This window comes from Meles meles, chromosome 1, assembly GCF_922984935.1.
Source record: "Meles meles chromosome 1, mMelMel3.1 paternal haplotype, whole genome shotgun sequence".
NCBI classification, from domain to species: domain Eukaryota; kingdom Metazoa; phylum Chordata; class Mammalia; order Carnivora; family Mustelidae; genus Meles; species Meles meles.
In genome coordinates this window covers 109,250,640-109,273,733 of record NC_060066.1, presented here as the reverse complement: position 1 = coordinate 109,273,733, position 23,094 = coordinate 109,250,640, and the positions used below count along the sequence as shown (strand labels likewise).

At 49.6% G+C, this 23,094-nt stretch overlaps 2 protein-coding genes across 3 annotated transcripts; one reads left to right on the top strand and one right to left on the bottom strand.

Annotated features, from left to right (window-relative positions):
- The first annotated feature begins 2,776 nt into the window (after window positions 1-2,776).
- On the top strand, window positions 2,777-11,504 carry ANXA9 (annexin A9). The gene is made up of 13 exons (XM_046020244.1): window positions 2,777-2,836; window positions 3,568-3,653; window positions 3,836-3,932; window positions 4,682-4,776; window positions 4,931-5,044; window positions 5,255-5,345; window positions 6,305-6,384; window positions 6,551-6,610; window positions 7,146-7,230; window positions 7,361-7,456; window positions 7,541-7,599; window positions 10,697-10,819; window positions 11,048-11,504. Exons 2-13 carry the CDS (start codon window positions 3,579-3,581, stop codon window positions 11,108-11,110), a joined length of 1,038 nt encoding a protein of 345 aa, XP_045876200.1. The 5' UTR covers window positions 2,777-2,836; window positions 3,568-3,578; the 3' UTR covers window positions 11,111-11,504.
- Window positions 11,505-12,011: 507 nt separating this feature from the next.
- MINDY1 (MINDY lysine 48 deubiquitinase 1) lies at window positions 12,012-22,269 on the bottom strand. Of its 2 annotated transcripts, none has more exons than XM_045979740.1 (11): window positions 21,575-22,269; window positions 17,550-17,642; window positions 16,834-17,401; window positions 16,391-16,448; window positions 15,917-15,981; window positions 15,354-15,512; window positions 14,911-15,013; window positions 14,224-14,366; window positions 13,246-13,437; window positions 12,763-12,906; window positions 12,012-12,539 (listed from the first exon to the last, which is right to left on the bottom strand). In XM_045979740.1, the coding sequence occupies exons 3-11, from the start codon at window positions 17,284-17,286 to the stop codon at window positions 12,459-12,461; spliced, it is 1,398 nt and encodes a 465-aa protein (XP_045835696.1). In that variant the 5' UTR covers window positions 17,287-17,401; window positions 17,550-17,642; window positions 21,575-22,269; the 3' UTR covers window positions 12,012-12,458. The 2 variants fall into 2 exon arrangements, with proteins under 2 accessions (XP_045835696.1, XP_045835704.1); XM_045979748.1 differs by having other exon boundaries at window positions 16,834-17,353.
- Window positions 22,270-23,094: the final 825 nt, after the last annotated feature.

Below are 23,094 nucleotides of genomic sequence, written 5' to 3'. Positions count from 1 at the left end.
TGGGGCTCTTCTGCTGACCATGCCTGCCTGCCAACTCCACCTAGAACCTGACATCCTCCAGAGACCGCACTTTCTAACAAGTGCGCAAAAGGAGCCCGGGGATATCTGTGGGTGGAGCCAGAGCCTTGGAGACCTCAACTGGCCACTAGGGGGCTCTCGGCTCTCGGTGGCTTCTCATGCCCTCCTGTGGCCAGATTGAAGATTGGCAAGATAGAAGTTGCAGAAGAGAGCCAAGACTGGACTCCAGAGAGAGACAAGTTAACAGTAACAGTTTTTATTATAAAATAACATTATATCAATATTTATTGTTACATATAAGTTAACATTTTGAAATGTGGACCTACTAGTCTGTGCAGAGCATTTTCTGAGTGGTTGCCTGGATGGCTCAGTTGGTTAACCATCAGCTTTTGGCTCAGGTCATGATTCTGGATCCTGGGTCCTGGGTTCGAGACCCACATCGGACTCCCCGCCCGGAGAGGAGCCTGCCTTTCTCTCTCCCACTCCCTCTGCTTGTGTTCCCTTGTGTCAAATAAATAAAAATCTTTAAAAATCTTTAAAAAAAATATTTAAAAAAATAAAGTGCTCTACATGTATTAATTTATTTAATTCTCACAATAGCTTATAATATGAACACTATTATTACCTCTGCTTTGAAGATGAGGAAATTGAGCACAGAAAGGTTGAGGTAGGGATAACTGGGTGGCTCAGTATCTGCCTTTGGCTGTCATGGTCCCAGGGTCCTGGGATCGAGCCCCACATCAGACTCTTCCTACTCAGTGGGGAGTCAGCTTTGCCCTCAGCTGCTCCCCCTGCTTGTTCTCTCTCTCTCTCTGTCTGATAGATAAATAAAATAGAAAATAATATATAATATATAAAACATATTCAAATTTTTTCAAAAGAAAAAGAAGAAAGAAAAGTTGAGATAATTGCTAAGGTCACACAGCAGACCGGAATTCAGAGTTCAGGAAGTCTGGCTCCAGAACTTTTGCTTTTAATCACCATGCTGAAACTGAGTCCCATCTTCCAAGTTGCCAGGTAAATTACAGGATGCTCAGTTAAATCACAATTTCAGATAAACAACAAATGATTTCTATGCTAAGTATATCCCATGAAAAAGTTGTGTCATACTTAATACCAACAAATTATTTGTTGTTTACCTGAAATTCTAATTTAACTGGGTGTCCTGTATTTTTATTTATTAAATCTAGCAGACTTATTTTCTTTTCTTTTTTTTTTTTAAGATTTTATTTATTTATTTATTTGACAGAGAGAGATCACAAGTAGGCAGAGAGGCAGGTAGAGAGAGAGAGGGAAGCACCCTCCCTGCTGAGCAGAGAGCCCCATGTGGGCCTTGATCCCAGGACCCTGAGATCATGACCTGAGCTGAAGGCAGCAGCTTAACCCACTGAGCCACCCAGGCGCCCAAGCAGACTTATTTTCAAAGGCATTTTTCTTTGCCAAATGCAGTCACATATATTACATAATTCAATCCTCCCAGGAAGGCTATTCTCAGGTTCCCAGGATGCCCTCTCCACACACTTCAGCCTCTTCAGCCTCTCCCAACAGTCCCATTTTTTCTCAGGTAAAGAAACAGACACAGAGACCTGAAATGACTAGCTAGGATTACAGAACAGAAAAAGCTGCAGAGCTGGGCCTTGAACCCACATTCTCACGGCAAAAATTGGTGGATGTTTTCCACTTTAACAGGACACGAAGTGAGAAGCAGTGACTGCCACCCAGGAAATTTCCCTTCATGCATCCTGAGGTCTGGTCTGCTCTGTGGAAGAGAGGCAGATCCCTCCTCAGGGTTGTAAGAGAACCAACAAGGGCCTTCCTTGGCAGGGAGAGGGGCAGAGGAGTGGGAACAGCCCTCCAGCTTCTGTGCCCAGTCCCCACACGACCTCTCTAGGGAAGCAGGAAGGAGACAGCTTCTAGGTCCCAGGGAGCTGGCTGTGGGGATCAAGTGACTGCTTGCTCAGGGGCTCCCCAGGCTCCCCAGGGCTGTTCAGCTGCTACTCTGTGCTCCGACAGCCCCAAGCCCAGCTGCTGAGGTTGCACCACAGCCAAAAGGCACCAGAAAGAATCTAAGACACAGGACCCAGGGAGCCTCTCCCATCTCCCTGTCGCCTTTTGGGACCATGATGCTTCTGTCCACAGGGAACACCCTTTGCATTTTTCTCTCGTGACTCTGCTGATCTGCTCCCACTCTCAAATACCTGCTCTCTTTATTCCCCACAGATCCAAACAGTCCCTCTGCCCTTCCCACCCAGGCTGGCTGGCTTTGATAAGGTAATAGGGAGTTTGGGGGTTAGGACCCCCTCTGGGGTGTGCGGGCTGGGGTGTCCCGCTGGTATGTGCCCCAACAGGTTTTTCTCTATCAGCCTCTAAGTCAGCCTGGAGCCTGTCTGACCTGTCCCCCTAGGGAGCTGGGGCCAGAGGCAGAGCCAGGTCAGAAGCTGGACTCAAAGACTGGGCTTCTGTAGTCCCACCTGGCCCCACGGGGAAAGTGATGCACAAAGCCCCTTGTGTCCTGCTGAACTGCCCAAAGGCTGAGGAGAATTCTCTCCAGGGGGTGAGGCCCGGCTCCTGGGAGGAAAGATGCTTGGTAGGGAGGGGTTTGCCTGTGGGACCAGGTACAGCCTGGTCATCTCCCACATTTGGGAGGGGCCGGGAGCGGGAGGCGACAGCTGGGCGGGGCTGCTAGAGAAGTCATCTGACAGGCTGCCCAGCCCAGGCTGTGCACGCCCCCTCTCCTCTAGCAGACCACACAGAAGCTGGTGCACACACCGGCAGCTGCCAGGCTGTGACGGCAGCCACCTCCCCCCAGCACCTCTGGGTAAGCATTGGCCCTGGGCCCTCATGGAGGAAGGGAGGAGGGAAAGCTTGTGGATCCCTTGGGAGAGGGAGAAAGGAGTTTTCTTTTTCTAAGATGAGGGCTTGCTCCCTTGTCTAGGCACCCATGCACCCAAAGGAACATGTACATCAGCCCCGGAGTCCCACCTGCTGAGCTGAAGGTCACTGTCAGAGACTCCGAGGGGGAAGGGCCCCAACAGTTGGCAGCCTGGTGGGCAGGGGGACAGGAGCTTACTTACTCCTGGGCCGGGGCTAAAGGGGGGTGGGTGTTTTTGGAGTTATTATCTCCCACCCCACACACTTCATCCAGCCACATCACCTCACCTCCCCTGCACCGACCCAGGAATCCCTAGCCAGACCACCAGAAGGAAGGGACTTGGATCTCAGAAGGGGGTCATCCCCCTGAGATCAAAGTTTGGAAGCCTTGGGACCCACCCTGGAGTCAGGGAGGGTTTGTTTGGTGCTTATTCTAGCAGCATTCCTGATCAATCCTTGCTTCCTGAAGGAGGGGTGAGAGGTAGGGAAGATGGGGACTTCCATTTATCCCTCCATTTGGGCTCCCAAACCTGCCAAGCTGGTCGATGTTTATTTTCTTTCTGCAATATGCGAAAGGAACAGCGTGGGAGGTGGGCCTCAGGGGTCTGGGAGTCATAAAGAGGCCCAAAGGGCCAGGAAATTCTCCACGGTTCGCTCCTGTTTCCCTCCTTCGGACAGCCAGTCATACCATGTCTGTAACCAGCGGGAAGACAAGACCATCCCTGACCCAGGAGATCCTCAGCCACCTGGGCCTGGCCAACAAGGTAGGGACTGTGATCATTGGAATCATTGTTACTATTTCAACTCCAGGGCTATGAGAGAATGAGGGATGGGAAAAGGGAGAGCGGGCCCTGAGACCAGGCCAAAGGCCCTGCTGAGGCACTGGGGCAGGCATGTGCAGACGTGTGATGCTCCCCCCAAACCCCCACCCCTCATGGTCTTACAGACTGCAGCTTGGGGAACCCTGGGCACCCTCAGGACCTTCTTGAGCTTCAGCGTGGAAAAGGATGTGCAAAGGCTGCTGAAGGCCATTGCAGGCCAAGGTGAGCCCTTTTCCCTCTGCCCCTGGGGATCCACCTTTTAGAAACCAGTCTGCAGACTGAGAAGGAAGGAGGAAGTGACATTGTTCAGTAAATGTTTGTGGAATGCCTTAATTCTTGTATGTCAAATACCATGGTAGGTATGTCATTTCCATTCTCAGGACACCCTTGTGAGGTAAGTCTTATTTCCATTTTACAGGTGAGGAAACAGGCTTGGTGAGACAAAGAGGCTGGCCCAAGGTCACACAGTTCATAATGGCAGGGCTGGGGTTCTAATCTAAGTCTATGATCACCAAGCCATTTCTCCCCCACCACACCAGGCCAACTTCACCTAATTTTGGGTCAGGTTCACATGCCATTTCGTCATCTTATTTGGGTCTTCTTTTTTAATTCTTTTTTTTTTTCTTTTGAGAGAGAGAGAGAGCATGCTCAGGAGCGGTGAGGGGAGGGGCAGAGGGAGAGAATCTTAAGCAGACTTCTGCTGAGCACAGAGCCCATGACCCTGAGACTGTGACCTGAGCTGAAATCAGGAGTTCCAGCTGAGACCCCCAGGCAGCCCTGCATCTTCTTTTGAGGCCAAATGGAAGTAGAGGTGTTGCAAACCCCCGCTGTTCACAGCCCTTTCCTGGATGGCCTTCTCTCCTCCTCTGGAGGCTTCGAGTCTGAGAGGCAGGGGATCCCTGCCCTGTATAGACTCTGTCGCTTCTGCCCAGCTGATAGCCCAGCTGATAACACCAGCCATCTCTGTTCAGGTGTGGACCGCAGTGCCATCATGGGCGTACTGACCAACAGGAGCAGAGAGCAAAGGCAGCTCATCTCTCGAGCTTTCCAGGAGCGCACCCAACAGGTGAGGCCACTGGCTTCCCAGGAGCAGCAGACTGGGGTGAGCAGCCCCCTAGAAGACGTGGAGTATAGCCAACGGCAGCCCGCCAGAGATCCCCACACATCCGGGGCCCTCCCCATGGTTTCTGCTCCTCTGCTAGGGGGACCATTTATTGTAGGACCTACTGAAGTCCCTGCAGGCAGCACTCTCTGGCGACCTCGAGAGGATCGTGATGGCTTTGCTGCAGCCTGCCGCCCAGTTCGATGCCCAGGAATTGAGGACAGCCTTGAAGGTACCAGGAGTGGAAGCTCGCTAGCCATCTAGGAAGTGAGGACACCACTGAGGGGAGAAGAGGGTTGACCGACTTGCCTTTGCCTGCTCCAGAAGGTCGACTTGGCAGGGGTCCCCTTTACACAGCCCACACTGACAGGTGGTCAGCCTCTGCTCTCTACCATCCTCATGGCATGACCCAGTGTCAGAGTGGCCTCCCAATTTCTTGTAGAGCTCTGGTTCTCCTGAGGATGTGGCTGTGGAAATTCTTGCCACCCGAAGCCCAGCCCAGCTGCAGGAGTGCCTGATGGTCTACAAACATAGTAAGAGCACATGGCGGGGGGAACGGGATGGCAGGACAGCCCCTGCTCTCTGGCCCTCCCTACAGGCAAGTCTTCTGGGAACCTGTATGCCCCAGCGCTATTCCCTTGGGGTCTCTCCCCCCACCCACCCTTGCCAGTATTCAGTCTCCCCGGGGCAAGAGCCAGATGTGATCATTAAAGAAAGAGAAGCAATGATTAGCCATCTTAGTTGGGGGCTCTGGGGCAGATTCCAAGGTAATGACAAGGTTGGGCACTGTGACAGTCCTGAGGGTACCCATGTCATCTTCCCAGCCCCTTCCTGATTTTGCCCTCACACCTCATCCCAGGCTGAATGGAACCTTGCTGAATCCCGGGGGGAGGGTGGGGGACCTGCTCTCTAAGTCATTGGTACTCCCCCTCAGGCCTCTGCTTGACTGCCACATGCCTCAGCCACTAATTGCTAACTGGCCTTCTCTCCTCTGCATCTGAACACCCCCCCTTTTTTTTCTTTCCCCAGTTTTCCTTTGTGTCCATTCTCAGCCTGTCCTAATCTATCGCCTACCTCTCACTTCTGCCTTCTGGTTTTCTTTTCCTTCTTTTTCTTTCACTTCTTCACGTCCTTCCACGTCGCTTCTCCTTGCCTCCAGTGAGGGGGCCAGGCCCTAGCCCTCTGGCCTCACAATGGAGGTGTTCCTGTCCCTGCTGACTGCCTGCCTACCACTCAAATAACAAAGGCCTCCTTCCCCAAGCAGGTTGTCCCCACCTTGATGCATGACCCTACAGCACATGCGTTACTCATGGCTTCGGGCTGTTTTCAGGGTGGCCATGATGGTGCTTCTGTCTTCCATCCTGGGAACTGGCAGCCAGCAAGCTACCCCCAGCCGGAGATGGCAGTGTAGGCAGTGGGCTGGGCATATGACAGGGAATAGCTACACTGGGAAAAATCAGGAGGCTTCAGAGAGCTCCTAACCCTACCCCAGATTTCCAGGTGGAGGCTGAGGAGGACATCAAATCTGAGACCAGCAGCATCTTGCAAGAACTGCTCCTGGCCCTGGCCAAGGTGAGGAGGACTGGCCTGCAGGGGAGCGAGGGGCCTGCGGGGGAGCTGGCAGCATTGCTCGGGTGTAATTAGCAAGAGAAGGGGAGGAGTGTGGTTGGTTCGGGTTGGTTGTCCTGGAGATAAAAAGCTCCCCCTCAGAGAGTCCTCCTGAGAGAGTTTCTTCTAGGGGGGTCGCGAGAGCTACTCTGGAATCATCGACTATAACCTGGTGGAACAGGATGTCCAGGTGAGCAGGGGTGAGGAGCTTGCCTGGCCGTACATGTAAGACATCCTCCTCTGGTGGCTCCTAGAGCCAGGGACAGGTGTACCCACTTGTCCTGCAAACCTCTCTTTGCCTTGGGGAAGGCGTCCTCAGGGACAGGTGAGGACATGAAGTGTCAATTAGTGACCATCTGAAGCCCATTCACTTACTTAGCCTCTGATTCCTGAACTCACAGGAAGTGAGCTCCTCAACTGACACAGCCTCCTCTCAGGGACATCTGGGTGGGGGAACCCTCCTCAGACCTTCCCTTGGAGATTATTTAATTCATTGATTGCCAGGATTTCCCCACATTGGGGAATTGAGCTATGAGGGCAGAGTCCCTCTCTTCCTTTTTTGTTTGTCTGTTTTAACCATAAATAGAAGCAATAGCTTCACAGGTCCCATTAAGCTTTTCCACTCTGAATCCCATTTCCACCACCATGATGATGGATTCTGGGAACATCACAACTGTAGCTCCCTTACCCCCAACCAATGATCCTGGTTTACTCCTCCCTCCCAGGCATTAAAGCAGACTGAAGGGCCCAGCGCAGAGGGCACATGGGTCCTAATCCTCACCCAGCGAAATCCTGAACATCTCGTCCGAGGTACACACAAGACTTCTTGTCGTCCCAGCTTACTGTAATGATGAGTTTGGGCCAAGGGCTTATCCTTCTCTGTGATTATCAACCTCCGCTCCCATTTATCTTTCTAACTACCTCCCACACCTACCACAAGTGTTCGATCAGTACCAGCGGTGTGCTGGGCACGAGCTAGAGAAGACCATCCACCACCTCTTCCACGGAGATGCTCAGGCGGCCCTGCTCAGCCTAGGTAGGGCCTGCTGAGCACACGCGGGGTAGGGCTCTCACCCGGCTCGAAAGCCAGCTCTCTCCATCTCTCCCTCTCTGCTTCCAGTCTCCGTGATCAGGAACACACCGCTGTACTTTGCCAATAAACTTCATCAAGCCCTCCAGGTGAGAGGGAGGTTTCTCCCCACCCCCTTGGAACAAAAACTGGGGGGAGACATCTTCTGGGCAAGAGAGAGGAAGTTTCATGCTGTTGGTCATGTAACAACCTTCTATTTAGCTTATAAACATAGAGCAGCTCTCTTTTCCTAGGCTTGCTAACTGTCTTGTGAAGAAGAAAGGCAGGTGTGGACTGTGGTTAAAGCTAAATGGGGGCGCCTGGTTGGCTCAGTGGGTTAAAGCCTCTGCCTTCAGCTCAGATCATGATCCCAGGGTCCTGGGATAGAGCCCCGCATCGGGCTCTCTGCTCTGTGGGGAGCTTGCTTCCTCCTCTCTCTCTGCCTGCCTCTGCCTACTTGAGATCTCTGTCTGTCAAATAAATAAATAAAATCTTTAAAAAAAAAAAAAAAACTAAATGAGCTTGACTCAAAAGGGCACTGATGCCAAAATTTGGGCCCAATTGATGGCTAGGTGGCCAGCTATAGGTATGAATTTGCTCTGGAGGACAGCACCATGTCCAATTTCAGTTGTCACCAGAGTAATGATAATGACAATGCTAGCAAGAATTATGACAAGAGCCAGCATTTCTTGGCTGCTCATTGTGTCCCAGGGCCGATGCTGGGCTTGTTATACATATTCCAATTAATAGATGAAAAAACTGAGGTACAGAGGTTAAGTTCTTTGCCCAAGGTCATATATAGCTAATAAATAATATAGGCCTCCTATAAAACACATAATGGCTATTATAACATGGTATGTTATTTATGCTGGAATTTAAAAATAATTAAAAACCACACACACATAATGGTCCTATAGGACATTGAACTGCCATGTGTCAACTCCTGGTCTGTACCATAGGTGTTGGTCTATACTATAAGCTATACCATTAGAGTCCTAGCACCCAGGACCATCTTCCTCCACAATAGTTGTACTTTGTCCCATATTATCCACACTTAAATTGGTGATGTTAGTTTTAAGTAATTTCATACACAGAATCTAGTCATTCTATTCATTGGGCAAAACCTATTAGTGCAACTGTCCCCCAACATCTATAAATAAAAAAACTCATCCAAATTGTAAAGATAGAAGTAGTTATCATTTTGGTAGATGGCATAGCTTCTTGTGTACTGAGTGAGAAATAACCATGCCTTATTGGCAATTATTCAAAAGATAGTGCATGTATATGTACATATTTTATCATCAATGGAGATTTCCATTTTGACAGTAGAAAAATATTTTACTTCCCCAATAATGTCTGTACTGTTACACCAAGCCAATACTAAGACTGGTTTGAAGAGTTGTGATTATCTGTCTAAATTCCTGTCATCAACAAACTTATATCCCAGCAGTAAGTGATTATAATATATTTGGATTGTAGGACCCATGCTCTTGGCTGTAAATGCAGGTTTATCCTAGAAGTAGGAGTCAAAAAATAATATAGGCCTATTTTTCTGAAAACTTTTTTTAAAGATTTATTTATTTATGTATTTGATAGACAAAGATTATAAGTAGTCAGAGAGGCAGGCAGAGAGAGAGAGAGGAGGAAGCAGGCTCTCTGCTGAACAGAGAGCCCGATGTGGAGCTCGATCCCAGGACCCTAGGATCATGACCTGAGCCGAAGGCAGAGGCTTTAAGCCACTGAGCCACCCAGGCACCCCAACTGAAAACCTTTTTTAAAAAGGAAAAACTCAATCATATGCTTCTGTTTTATCCTCTCATGAGAAATATATGAAAACATACGTGTGACAAATATTTATGCAGAAAAATGACCTTCAGTGAAAGCCGATCTATGTAAATTTGGACCAGTCTGAACCAGAGAATGAATGCTTGTTAAAAGGTCCCAGGGAAGTATAAGATGCCAAGTATGTTCTCAAGGAACAAGGCAAGAATTATGTTTAATGTAGGTTTGCTAGAAAGGGTACCTATGAATCAGTAAGAATATTCAGTTAATGAGGACATTGCCCCAATTCTACAACTTTGGAGTAATAAGAGTTGGAAGAAGGGAAAGAATGGAATATTGGGGAGCCATCAATAATCTTTATAACAATTCAAAATTGGTGATACATGAAATTTAAGATTAAAGCAGACATCAGTGCAGACAATGAGGTAATGAGTCCAAATGAAATACAGCATCCTGTTGTTACTTCCTCATTTTCCTTTTTTTTTTTTTTTTAATGGGAATTTATGATCTGTGTAGATGCCAGAAGTGTGGGTATCAGGCAGTTCTGGGAAGGGTCTCGTGAATCAAGTAACAGGAAACTCTGGGAAAGAAGCTATTAGGAAATTGTGACAGTGCCGACGCCCAGCCCATAACATAAATAGGATTTTTGCAACCAACGTTTTTATTTAAAAATCTCTCATGATAACTAACACATTTATTATGATCTGTTATCATTCATGATTTGGTCTAATCAATTATAATTCATGATTTATAATTATAATTCACATATTATACCTCTATTATTCCTAAGCCAAACCCTGCATTACCTTCTTTAACCAAAAGGCAGGAGGCTTGGTGCAGGTTTAGGAGGAAGACAGTGATGTTGGACCCCAGGAGTCAAACCAGGAGAAACTGGTGTATACAGATGGGGCCGTGTGGTGGCCCTGGTAGGTCAGGCTCAAAACCGTAAGTCACATGACCCTGCACCCTCTCAGAGCTCCATCAGCTCAGTGTGGGGATAGGTTGGGTATATGGTCCCTGGACATTCACTAACTTGGAAGTTAAAAACCCTGGCTTTCATGCTGGAAGTTTTTATAGGTAGCAAGTTTCTCCTATCCTTTTTGTGAGTAGCTGACTTTGGAGCCGCCCACCACTGAGATCTGGAGAAATGAGGCTCTAAGCTAGTGGCATGGCCGGGAAAGACACGAGGCCAGAGGGAGAGCTACCCCAGCTGCTCCCACAGAGACCGGTCTTTCCCACTGAATCACCTTCCATGAGGGTGGACAAGGATAAATTTTCCTCTTACATAAAGTACACTTCTCTTTTGCCAGGACTCACACCTCACTTCCCCTTTCTAGAGTAATTTACCATGCTGTCCTGTCTCCACTCTGTGAGAATCTAACAACCTACCACCCTCTCCCCCTTCTGTTTCTCCCTCTCTACCAGAACCTCAAGCCCAATTACCAAGTCCTGATGCGTATCCTTATCTCTCGAAGTGATATTGACCTTCTAAGCATCCGAGCTGAGTTCAAAAAGAAATTTGGCAAGTCCCTTTACTCTTCTCTCCAGGTGAGACTTGGCTAGTTCTTAACCTAGAGCCCCAGAGCTTCACCCCTCACCTCCACTCTGCCCTCCGTGCACACCACCTAGCACATTCACACCCTGGAGAACTCATGAGTCTTTGGTTAATTTCATACACAACTCTTGACATCAGACAGTTGTGGACCAGCACAATGGAGGAAACAGAATGCCTGGGCCATGGTGGTGGGATCTAACACTTGACTCTCTTTTCTGCAGGAGGCAGTGAAAGGGGACTGCCGGTCAGCCCTACTAGCCCTGTGCAGGGCGGAAGACCTCTGAGTACTCCCTGGGCTCCTGCTCTCCCTACCACACCATGACATCCAAGGATCTGAGTGCCCTGTGTTTGGCTGATCCTGCAGGAAATCAGCTGGACCTCCAAATAGGATAACCCCTCACTGAGCACCACATGCTCCAGCTTCTTGTTGAGGCCAGAATCTGAAGTTTCTTTTGAATCCCTTAGTTTCCTCATCTCAAAGTGATCCTTGCACCAGGGTACCCCATCTCTGCCTTGGGTATAGACAGCTCTTTGATGGTTTCTTCCCTACTCATCCTTCCCATACCCAGGCCAGAACATCTCACTGGTTTCTTGAATTCTTTTGGCAAACTCACTGTTGTTTGTGTTCCCTGATTGAAGTTTGGGTGGAGCAGGACACGGGCTGGGAGGAGACCTTGAAGCTGGAGGTGCCTTTGATATGCACTTGGATATTCCACAGGGATCCTGTTTGAGGCTCTAGGGCTGCAATAAGTGCCCCCTCAAAGTTCCCCCCACCCCTCAATTATTCTCTCTTCCCCCAGGAAATTTCAGGCAAAGTAACTGAGAAACAGGAGCCAGAATAAGGTCAGAAATAGAGGTAGCAAAGGACCATCTGATCAATCTGCCCTCCCCTGCCTGGGAAGTCTTAGGTTAGCAGGGAGCACAACCCCCAAACTGCATCTGTCCAAAGCAGGGACTTGGAAACCCACCTCCCAAACTAGATTACCATTTCGAAGACCTACCAAAAACTAGTAAAAAGAGACAGAAAAGAAAAGAAGCAGGCTTTGGTTCCCCCTGCTGGCCCTATTAGGAATGACAAGCAAAGCCACCCTGCGGGCCTCTATAACCTCCCCCCACCTTTTTGCATTCCTTAATTGGGTCAAATACTTAACCCCAAGAGCCACAGGGCAAGGCAAACAACAGATCTCAGGAACAAAGTTTTATTTCCAAACCCCTAGGAAAGCATTACAAATAATGGAGATAGAAACCCAAACCAAACCCTGAAATAACTGGAGACAGGCCAGCAGGATCGGCAGGAGGGCCTGGCCAGGGGAGGTATATTCTAGACAGGGATCTCGCCCTGGAGCCTGAGTCCGTCTGTGGGTGTGACTGTTCTGGGAAAGGGGAGCTGGCAACCAGAAATCCTCACCCCACGAATCCCAGTGTTGCCCTGGATGACTGGGAGGCAGAGAAGGCAGCAGCACAGGAGGGCAAGATGTTACCGAGTCTGACCTTGGCATTGACCACCTGCTTGGATCTCCCCCAGTCCATAAATAAGTTACCCTGCATATCTCAGGGGTGGAGCTGGGGGAAGCAAGCAGCACAGCCATGGCCTCTGAGAAAGAGGCAGGGCAGCCCCAGCACTGGGCAAAGCTACAGGAGGACACAGTCTGACTCTTGTTTGGGCCTCTGTCGACGCTCCCCGACTGGGCGACCAGACGTGGCTCCTCTCCCCTGTATGGGATTTAACAGTGGGTCACTTGTCAGCCCAGAAGAACACAAGGACAGAGGTTCTAAAAGGGCCTGGGGGCATGATCAGGAGGGGCGGTGGGGAGAGAGATGGGACCCTGAGGGGAGGAACCCCTTAAAGAGACAAGTGCAGGATTTGCAAGGACAAGTGTTGGCACTGCGGGAAGGAGCAGAGTGGAGTTCAGGGCCTTTGGGGGCAGCTGCTCACCTGTGGTGAGGCCCGCACCGGCGTGGGCAGCACGGCTGCTTGCTGCTGGTACTCCTCTTGCTGAAGCTGCTGGGCCAGCTCCAAGTCACTAAGACCCAGCGTGCCCTGCGGCTGCTGCTGCAGGGACAAGGCGATCAGGTAGTCCTAGAAATAGGCGGAGAGAACAGGAGCAGTGAGGTGGCTGAGGCCTGGGGGATGTTCAGCCCGGCTTTAGGTTTCCAAACCCGTCTTCCTTCTCCTTCACATTCACCAGCTTCCCCTCCAGAGCAAGAAACACAGCCAAGTACATCATCTGTGGGGACTGAGAACACACTGCTCCAAGAACATACCACCTCCAAGTGGAGGTGGTCCGGAGGTGACTGTAAGGGGGCACGGGTATCGTGGGTCGTGACATCTACAGGAGGAATCGCATCTTACTCGCCTCCAGCAAAGAGCTCGTGGGCAGACTAGCTCTCCGCGCCCCTTCCCAAAGAGCCCACACACCTGGTCTACCTGGCGCTGCTTTTCGGGGGAGCCCCCGCCACCCCCTGCTCCAGGCCCCCTGCCGAGGTAGTGACTCAGGTGGAAGTCAGAGTCGCAGAAGCAGCTGTCTCCGTCGACGTTGTGCAGGCTCTCCCACACCACCTGCTCCTCCTGCAGAAAGCCCTGGTCGGTGACCAGTAGGTACAAGTGACTCTGCAGAGAAGAGGACAAACTCGTTGGCGGGAGAGCCGACCCAGAGGCACTTTACTACCAAGAATCAGCTGAGATGCAAAGACCATTTGACTCGTCTGGTGTGCTAGTTAGAGCGTGTCGCTATGCACATGCATCCTTCACACATGTGGCTGCGGGGAGAAGGCCCAGATGTCTGCGCATGTGCCATCGGCTTGGGGGTGGGGCGTGGAGTGTGGCAGTCCCTGTGGTCCAAGTGTGAGTCCTCGGTGCTGGGGTCCCACACAAGATGCTGCTGTCTACCCTACTTCCAGAGGCTCTCTGGGCTGGCCTGATGGCTCTGAGGAGAAATCCTTTGAGAGCCAAAGAGCTCTCCCGCTTCCAGGTACCTCCATTCCCTTCTGGGGAGAGGATTTTACTTTGCTGTCCTGTCGAGGGCAGGCTGATTTCTTAGGGCTTGCTGTGGCCAATGAGAAGGTAGCAGAAACGACACGTGTCGTCTCCAGACAGAAGCATTAAAAGCGGGTGCACGGTGTCCCTCCCCCTCTCTTCCCTCTCATATTCCAGATTAAGGCTGTTTTGTCAGCCTGGGTCCCAGAGCGAAGACAATGTGGGACAGAATGGCAGCCAATCCACAATGGCCATCCAGCATGAAGAATAACTTTGGCTGTGGTAAACACAGGGATTTGGGGGGTGATTTGTCACCTGAACTTAATCTACCCTATCCTGTCTGACACACTGACCCAGAAGAAGAAACCACGAGGCAGTGACAGCACTCCACCCCCACCCCCATTTCCAAAGCCTCATCACCTTGTGCTTAGTCATGGTGCTGAAGTGGTTGTTTCGGAAAAAGACGCCAAGTTCACCCTCCTTGGCAGCTGCTGTTAGTTCACACAGTCCATGGTAGGTCAGCTGTGCTGCGGTGGTCTCCAGGAACTGCTCTGCAATCAGGCCTGTCGGAAGGGCATAAGGTTGGGGGACGAGGGGTTTGGCTTCAATCCAAAGTCCCCAGTAGGAAGAAGGATCACCCAGAGAGTCCCTGTCAGAGCTCTGCGGATAGTCCCACTTTCTGAAATCCCTTGAAGCCTGGCTGTATTCATTCATTCAACAAATAGTTACTGAGTGACCACCTTGCACTGGGTCCTGAACGCAACAGCCAATTCCCGAAACTCTCCTTCTCTCTCTTTTTTATATTTTATTTATTTATTTGGCAGAGAGAGAGAAAACACACAAGCAGGGAGAGTGGGAGAGGGAGAAGCAGGCTTCCTGCTGTGCAGGGAGCCCCAGGCGGGGCTCAATCCCAGAATCCTGGGATCCTGACCTGAGCTGAAAGGAGATATCTAACCAAGGACCACCCAGGCGCCCCTCCCAAACTCTCTCTCATGGGGTTTCCATTCTAGGGGGATGCAGTGCGGGGAGACAGATGATAAACAATAAACGTAGGCAGCCATCATTCCCTCCACCTAAGACCCACAGAAGAGAGAGCAGGGCCGTCACCTTCTGTCACAAGGTTGGTGTCTCTAGAGTGCTTGCAGGTAATGATCTTCTCCACCAGCTGGTTGTAACTCAGTTTCCCAACTGCGCTCACAGCCTCAGGACTCTGCACCAGCATGGAGTGGTACCAAAACAACGAAGATCTTTTTAGGAAGGAAATAAAGCCCGCCCACAAGATGGCAACCCTACAACCAAAGGTTCCTGAAACTTTCCATTTCTGAAGAACTGACCTACTTGCATACGGTTTGCCTGTATTTGAATGTTCACCCCCCCACACACCAAAAGGTTAAAATTCAAGGAATTCTGCACTGGGTCCAGCCTCTGAAGTCTATTACATTCCCAAGCCAATCTAACCCCTAACTCCCTAACACCCACCCCGTAAAATTTTGCTTGTCTATCTCGCTTTGAGCTGGATGCGAGTCTCATTTGAGCCATCCCACCCTCACCTGTGGGTCAACAAGCCAGCCATGGTACAGAGGTATGCCCAGGAGGTCAAAGATGCTGCACTCAGGAGTGTACTCAAAGTCAGAGACCCCTGTGAATCGCACGTTGACATCCAGACCCGTGGCCAGTTTAGGCAACACTGTCATTGCATCGTCCACGTTCTGGGGTTAGAAAAGAAAATGATACCTGTATCACATCAACACGTTATATACACTTTCAGCTTCCACAGTCTTATATGCCAGTTATATCCCAATAAAGCTGGGGGCAGGAGGGGATAAAATGATGGCTACTCTAGCCTCCCCTGTCCTGACTCCTAGCTCCACAAATAAAAAAATGAATCCTGTTGCTTCTTTTCCCTGGTTCTCTTACAGGCCATGCCATTCCTCCCTTGCCCCAACCCTTCTTTATCTTATATAAGGGAACATATTTTCTAGGACGTATTTTCCTGCAGAAAGAAATCATAGTTAAGGGGCCTTCTTGAGAAGCAAAAGAAAGGCTTCTTTTTGTAGCCTACATGTCCTCTTACAAACCTGCAAATTCCTGTGCCCCAAGAACTTTGCCTCACCTGCTGAAAATTAAGCTGAAGTCCCTCTGACTTCTCCTGGGGCTTGATGGACAGGAGGCAGTCTCCTACAAGATAGGATCCCTCATCAGTTTTCCCCAATTGTCCCAAAAGCTGCTTCCTCTTCTCCTGGAGAACAGTCATGGACCACAGACTTTGAGAGCTGGAAAGAGCCTTAGAATCAAATCCAGACCTTTCACTTCTCAGAGGAGGAAGTAGACTGATGAAGGTGAAAGGCCCACCCAAGGTCACATCGAAATCTCAAGGCAGAAGTAGGGTTACAATCCCTGACTCCCGATGCCTTGATTTTTGCTTTTCACTCCCCAGCCTTGCACAGAAGCCCTGTAGACCTTCACCCTCCTTGCCACATCAGAGCCCCAAATGGAAAGTCCCTCAATATTCTGGATTTCTGGCTGAGTGGAAAGGGTAAGCTCTTGAACCTTCTGTGTAATTCCTCTCCAAGGAACAGTTACTCACCAAGATGGGCCATGAGCTCATCTGACGTGATCACTTCCTTCTGAGGGGGCAGCTTCACCTGGAGGCAGAAGTGGTGACCAAAGGGTTAGGCATGTGTGCATTTTCTTTCACAGATCACTGGAGGAGAAACACACAGAAGGAGACGGGGAAGGGGAGGGTGTGGTGGAAAAGAAGGCTTGCAACTGCAGTGAGGGAATGAATGTGAAGGATTGCGAGACATTCCCATTTGCGAGACAGTAGAAGATTCGAGAGTAGGACTGAGAATTGTTTTGTTTTGTCTTGTTTTTATGACTCTCTTATCTCACTTGTTCAAGCTGGAGAAATACAGAGAATAATCTGGAAAGTTTTGCCTGGTCTGAGAACAGCAGAATGATCAAGGAGGTGGGTCACAGAAGAGGACTTTCCTCAGCAATTTCTGAGCCCCCATCCAAACTCTCTCTTACCTTCCACTGAAGAAAGAGGATGTTCATGATGGCAAGGAGAGGGCAAGGGCCATTGGTGCTCTGCATGATGATGGGTGTCCGTTCCCCCTTCCAGGGGATCCACTTTACACAGTAGAAATCTAGCTCAGGCTGTCGGGCCCTGAGGGGTAGGGGAAGCTCCTGGGGCCTGGAGCAGGCCCCCACTGTTTCTACCTTGGGCTGTATCCCATGGGCCAGCTCCAGCTGGCCTGAACTCATATCAGGTGAAGGGGACTCAAGGTTATCCTGGCCCTGGGCCAGCAGCGAAGCTTGGCCTACAGGCTCCTGTTCTTCAGCTGCCCCATCAGCATCTCTGGCATCCTTGTCCTGGGGCCGCTCCTCTGGTTGTGAGAAGACCTCTTGGTTTTCAGAGCTGACTGCTTCTGGAATCTTGGCCTCACCAGAGTCTGGAAGCTCAGCTTGATGGTGTTCCATGGTCAGAAGAGGTCAATTGAGGGGCACCAAAGGACTTTCCTGCCCTCGGGGAGTTGCCTAATGTAGGCTTGGTATGGAAAAAAGAGACCGATCCAATAAGAAGGATGTCATTGGGCTGGAAAGCAAATGAACCCAGAAAAGTCTTGTTAAAGGACTATAGTATGGAAGGCTAGATAGCATCTACACAGTCACTCCTGGTTACAGGGAGTGCATGTCTTTCTTAGCTGGGTGAACAGAAGGGCCCCAGCCTGACCTCCCCTCACCTCTCACAGGCTGGGACCAACGAGGGTACAGGGCTTTCAGGTTGGGAGGAAAGATTCCGGTGGGATTGAAGTCATTGGATGGAGTCAGCTTCCCTGAAATGATAAGGACAAGGAATGGAAAAAAGATGGAGAGAAAGGGGAAAATAAAGGAGAAAGACAGAAAGAAAAAAGAGAAAGAAATGTTAAAACTATGCAGTTGATCCTTGAACAACAGGGGTTTGAACCACACAGGTTCACTCTACATGGATTTTTTTTTTCAGTAAATATATGAAATGTTTTCTTTTGTAAATGTAAATGTACTTTCCTTATGATTTTCTTTTGTTTTCCTTGTTGAAGTATAGTTGACATACAATTTACATCAGTTTCAGGTGTATTCCTTATGATTTTTTTTTTTAAAGATTTTATTTATTTGGGGCGCCTGGGTGGCTCAGTGGTTTAAACCTCTGCCTTCGGTTCAGGTCATGATCTCGGGGTCCTGGGATCGAGCCCCGCATCGGGCTCTCTGCTCAGTGGGGAGCCTGTTTCTCCCTCTCTCTCTGCCTGCCTCTCTGCCTACTTGTGACCTCTCTCTCTGTCAAATAAATAAATAAATATTTTTTTAAAAAGATTTTATTTATTTATTTGACAGAGATCACAAGTAGGCAGAGAGGCAGGCAGAGAGAGAGAGGAGGAAGCAGGCTTCCCGCTAAGCAGAGAGCCCGACCTGAGCTGAAGGCAGAGGCTTTAACCCACTGAGCCACTCAGGCACCCCTGATTTTCTTAATAACATTTTCTTTTCTCTAGCTCACTTTATTGGAAGAATATATATGATATGTCTAACACACAAAATGTGTATCAATTGACTGTGTTTTTGGTAAGGCTTCCAGTCAACAGCAGGTGATTAGTTCAGTTTGGGGGGAGTCAAAAGTTATACATGAATTTTCAACTGTATGAATGGTCAGCATCCCTAACCCCTGTGTTGTTCAAGGGTTAGTTGTACAAATGGTTATTAATTCAGTGGTCTTTAGCTCACCCTGTAACAGGTGTCAGGTTGGAAACCTCCATCTTAGCCACGATGCTAGTCATTCCTCTACCCTACACCAAACCACACCCCCCAAGCTGTTCAGGGGCCATCCAAAGCTCAAACAGGTATCCTTAGGGTTCCCTTCTCTCCACTCTACCCCAAGTATGAAAAGATTAACACTGAGTGTTCAGGGTGAAGAGTGGAGATACAGACAGACAAGACAGACAGTATCATGCCCCGAAAGATGAAACACCAGTGAGAAAGAAGTCTTTCTCTTCACAGGTCTCTACTGAACTTTACACAATCCCAAACCACGGCGAAAAGGTTTTGGGAGGGACTTCCTGTCCAAGAGGGGAAACGTAGGCCATGGGGACCTGGGTCAGAGACTGGCTCTGGTAAATAACTTCAGCACAAAAACCAGTCCCCCAACAAATTCTGTCGGTAAACTTTCCACATCTGGAGTTGAGGCAGCAACTTCTCTTCAGTTCCTCTCTGCTACCCAAATCACCTAAACCCAGAGATACTCTCTTGCCCACTCTTTATATGGAATGTGACAGTGCTGATTATTGACTTACATAAGAAATACTCGCTCACAGGGGTGCCTGGGTGGCTCAGTTGGTTGGGCTGCCCACTCTTTTTTTTTTTTAAAGATTTTATTTATTTATTTGTCAGAGAGAGAGAGAGAGCGCACAAGCAGGCAGAGTGGCAGGCAGAGGCGCAGAGAAACAGGGTCCCCACTGGGCAAGGAGCCTGATGTGGGACTCGATCCCAGGATCAAGGATCCTATGATCATGACCTGAGCCAAAGGCCGCAGCTTAACCAACTGAGCCACCCAGGTGTCCCTGGGCTGCCCACTCTTAATGGTGGACTCCACTTCGGCTCAGGGTTGTGATATCAAGCCTGTGTGTGTCTGTGTTGGGCTCCATGCTCAGTGGGGAGTCTGCTTGGGGATTCTCTCTCTCCCTCTCCCTCTGCCCCTTCCCTCCACTCGAGTTCTCTCTCTCTAAAATAAATAAGAAAACCTTTTTTTTTTTTTTTTTTTAAGATTTTATTTATTTATTTGACAGAGAGAAAGATCACAAGTAGACAGACAGGCAGGCAGAGAGAGAGGAGGAAGCAGGCTCCCTGCGGAGCAGAGAGCCCGATGTGGGGCTCGATCCCAGGACCCTGAGATCATGACCTGAGCCGAAGGCAGCGGCTTAATCCACTGAGCCACCCAGGCGCCCCTAAATAAGAAAACCTTTAAAAAAAAAAAAAAAGAAAGGTATAGAAATACTCCCTCGTGATGAGCACTGGGTGATGTATGGAAGTGCTGAACTGCTATACTACACAGCTGAAACTAATATAGCACTGTATGTTAACTAACTGGAATAAAAAAAAAAAAAAACTTAAAAAAAAAATACTCCCTCTACAGTCATCTCCTTACCTCTCCGTATGTTCTTTCTGTCTAGTCCCACCTAGGTCATCTTAAATATAACCCTGGACCTGTTTAACCTGCTCTCTATCAGCACTAAGCATCGAGTCCAGCACAGACATTTAATTAAGGCTGTAGATAACAAACAGTAAAAAGCCATAAACCCTGTCCCCTGGAAAACATCCTCCTTCAACCTCCTAGCTCCCCTCCCTGCCTTACTCGGGGTGAGAAAAGGGGAGAAATTAGACGTTAGAAATCTTGTCTTTTCCCCAACTCCCCACTAACCTGATACTATGCTTCCTTCTTATAAAGTGGCAGGAATTCAGGACTAGGTTAAGGCCTGGAAGGTGAAGTTGAAAGACAGAAAAGTTGGGGTGTCTGGGGGACTCAGTCAGTTGGGCGTTTGCCTTTGGCTCTGGTCATGATCTCAGGGTCCTGGGACCAGGCTCCCTGCTCAGTGGGGAGTCTGCTTCTCCCTCTCCCTCTGCCCCTCCTCCTGATTGTGCTTGCGCTCTCTCTCTCACTGTCAATAAATAAGTAAAATCTTTAAGGAAAAAGAAAGAAAAGTTACCAAAAGGAGGCTGGTCACCCAAATCGATCCTCTTTTTGCTTCAAATATAATTTATGCTAGCTGCGTCTCATTTACATGTTGTTCACTTAGAATCAGACTAGCAAAAATTTCCTGCACACCTTACACTTTTTTTTTCACTCTCTCACCTCCCTTTCCCCTCCCCTCCCAAATGACAGTTAGGCTGAGCCTTCAAGCAGAGCCTGAGTAAGTTAAAAGAGCTTGGAGAAAAGCAGCATTCATTCTTTATCTTTTCTGTCCAATTCTAGAAATGATCAATAATTAAGTGGGGGTTAGGCCACTAGCTGGTGAGGGGGATGAGTCAAAAGAAACCAGGGGCTAGAAACTGGAGGGGATTGGGTGTCAGAGAAACTGGGCAAAGCCCAGTGGGCTAAGTCTTAAGAGATGGAATGGAGGATTTCCACTCTACAAGGTGTACTCCTGGTGGGGTGGGCACGAGTGTGTCAGAGCAGGAAAGGATGAGGTGGAGGGCACTCAAACAAATCAGGATTTCATTATTTTCCTCTTCTTTTCTTAAGTCCCACGCATTCTCGCCTGCCGGAATTATCCTCTGGCGGTGGGCGAGGGAGTTAAAATAGCCCTCGCCCCTCCCTCGCAGGGGCAGTAAATAGCCAAAAGTTGGAAGAAGCATAGAAAATGGGCGGGTACTTCAATAACACACGTACACTCCCACGAACTTTCCCACTGCAATCTCCTTCTCAGTATGACCCAAATCTTCATGCAACTCCTGGTTTAAAATTTTGCCCCCAAATAAGTCCATCACCTCTACCATGCCCTGTCTATTTGCTTGCAAGCAACAGAGGGAAGTTTTCATTAAACGAAGGAAATGAAGGGACCAAGCTAGTCCCTTTTACATATCCCTCCTGCCTTAGCTCCTCTCAAAATCCAGACTTGTAGGCACCAAAAAAGTGGTGGGACATTCCATGACACCTCTCCAGAGCTGCAGAGGAAAAGGAGAACCGGGTGGGAGGTGGGGGGGAGGGGTGGCATAAAGGAAATTGTTAAAACAAAGTTTTTACCTTAAAGAAGTGGGTGCTGTTCCTGGATAGAGCAAGAGGGTCGTCGTGGCAATTCGATGAGGAAAGTGGCCCCAAGGAGGGGTGCTTCCACAGTCCCAGCTGCCTTCCAAGCTGTCAAGGCCAGAGCTTATCCAGGTCTACACAGGTTTATGAGCGGCTGTCCCGGCTTGGTGGTGGCCACTTCCGGACTCACGCCCACGACTGGGGTCACCAGAGGAGGGTGCGGGCAGGCAGAAGGGCAGCCCGGGTGCTCCCAGGTCGCTCAGAGCGTCTTCGGGATTCCTGAGTTGCAGAGTCTAGGGCTTGCGCTCCAGGCCCTGACTACAAGCTGATTTTCAAAGGAAGTTTGTGGTTTTTCTTTTTTATGTCTCTCTCTCTTTTTTTCCCATTGGGACAAAGAAAAATTAGTCAAGGACAAGCTCCCTGGAGGAGCAGAGGCCCGCCCAGCCCTGGAGAATTTCCCTCAGGGCTTTCTGACCTGGTCAGCAGCTTGGTGATCGGCAGTGAGTGAGAGAGAAACAACGAGAGAAAAACAACGGACCCTTTCTCTTCCCTCCGCCTGCCGCTGGAAGGGACGGAGCGCTTGTGCCTCTCTGGTGAGAATAGGGAAGAGCAAGTGCCCTTGCTGAGCGTGGGGAGGAGCAGGGCTGGACAGCAGCGGCTGGGTGGATTTGTGCTTTTTCGGTGGCTATGGCAAGCTTTTGCTCTGGATCCACAGAAGCAGGGACAAAGAGCCTGATATTTACATATTTACCCATTTAAAGTTTTTTAAAAATCCTGCTACTTTCCAAGCCCTTGAGCTCCTCCTCCTCCTCCCCCTCCTCCTCCCCCCTCCTCCTCCCCCTCCTCCTCCTCCCCCTCCTCCCCCTCCCCCTCCCCCTCCTCCTCCTCCTCCTCCTCCTCCTCCTCCTCCTCCTCCTTCTTCTTCTTCTTGTCTAGAAATGGATCTGGTCAGGCAGAACTGCCCCTTGTGGTGCAGAAAAGTTTGGAAGACTCCTCAGGCTCTGGGAAGAGAGGCAGCAGGGACAGGACTAGCTGAACAATCAGGAGATCCAAAACCCCTGTGCTCTGGTCCTTGTTCCCTCCAGCACAGGCCTGCTTCCCATCTGTCACCTCCTTTCAATTCTTGGGGCAAGAGAGGGGGAGCCAGAAAAGCTGGCAGTAAGAAATAAAGGGATGGATCAATAAGAGAGGAGGCATTTAATGATGACAGCACACTTCTTTGCACTACTCTGCACTACCGTGGGGCTGGAAACTGACAGTTAAGGGAGGTTGGAACCCAGCTCTACATTCTGAAGGGCCCTCCTAACTCGACTTACAGGGCTGCGGCAGGATGAAACTTCAAGCAACTCTGAAGACTGAAAGGGCAGTTTGAGCAAAAACCCAAATTACAACGGTCGGGGAAAAGGAAAAGACATTTGCCGAGGCTATAGACAAACAGGCTACTGAGTTGTAAAGAAGTAGCAACAGGAATTGGCCAGAGACCGTAGGTATTAAGTAAAGTAAAGAAGAGGAGTCAA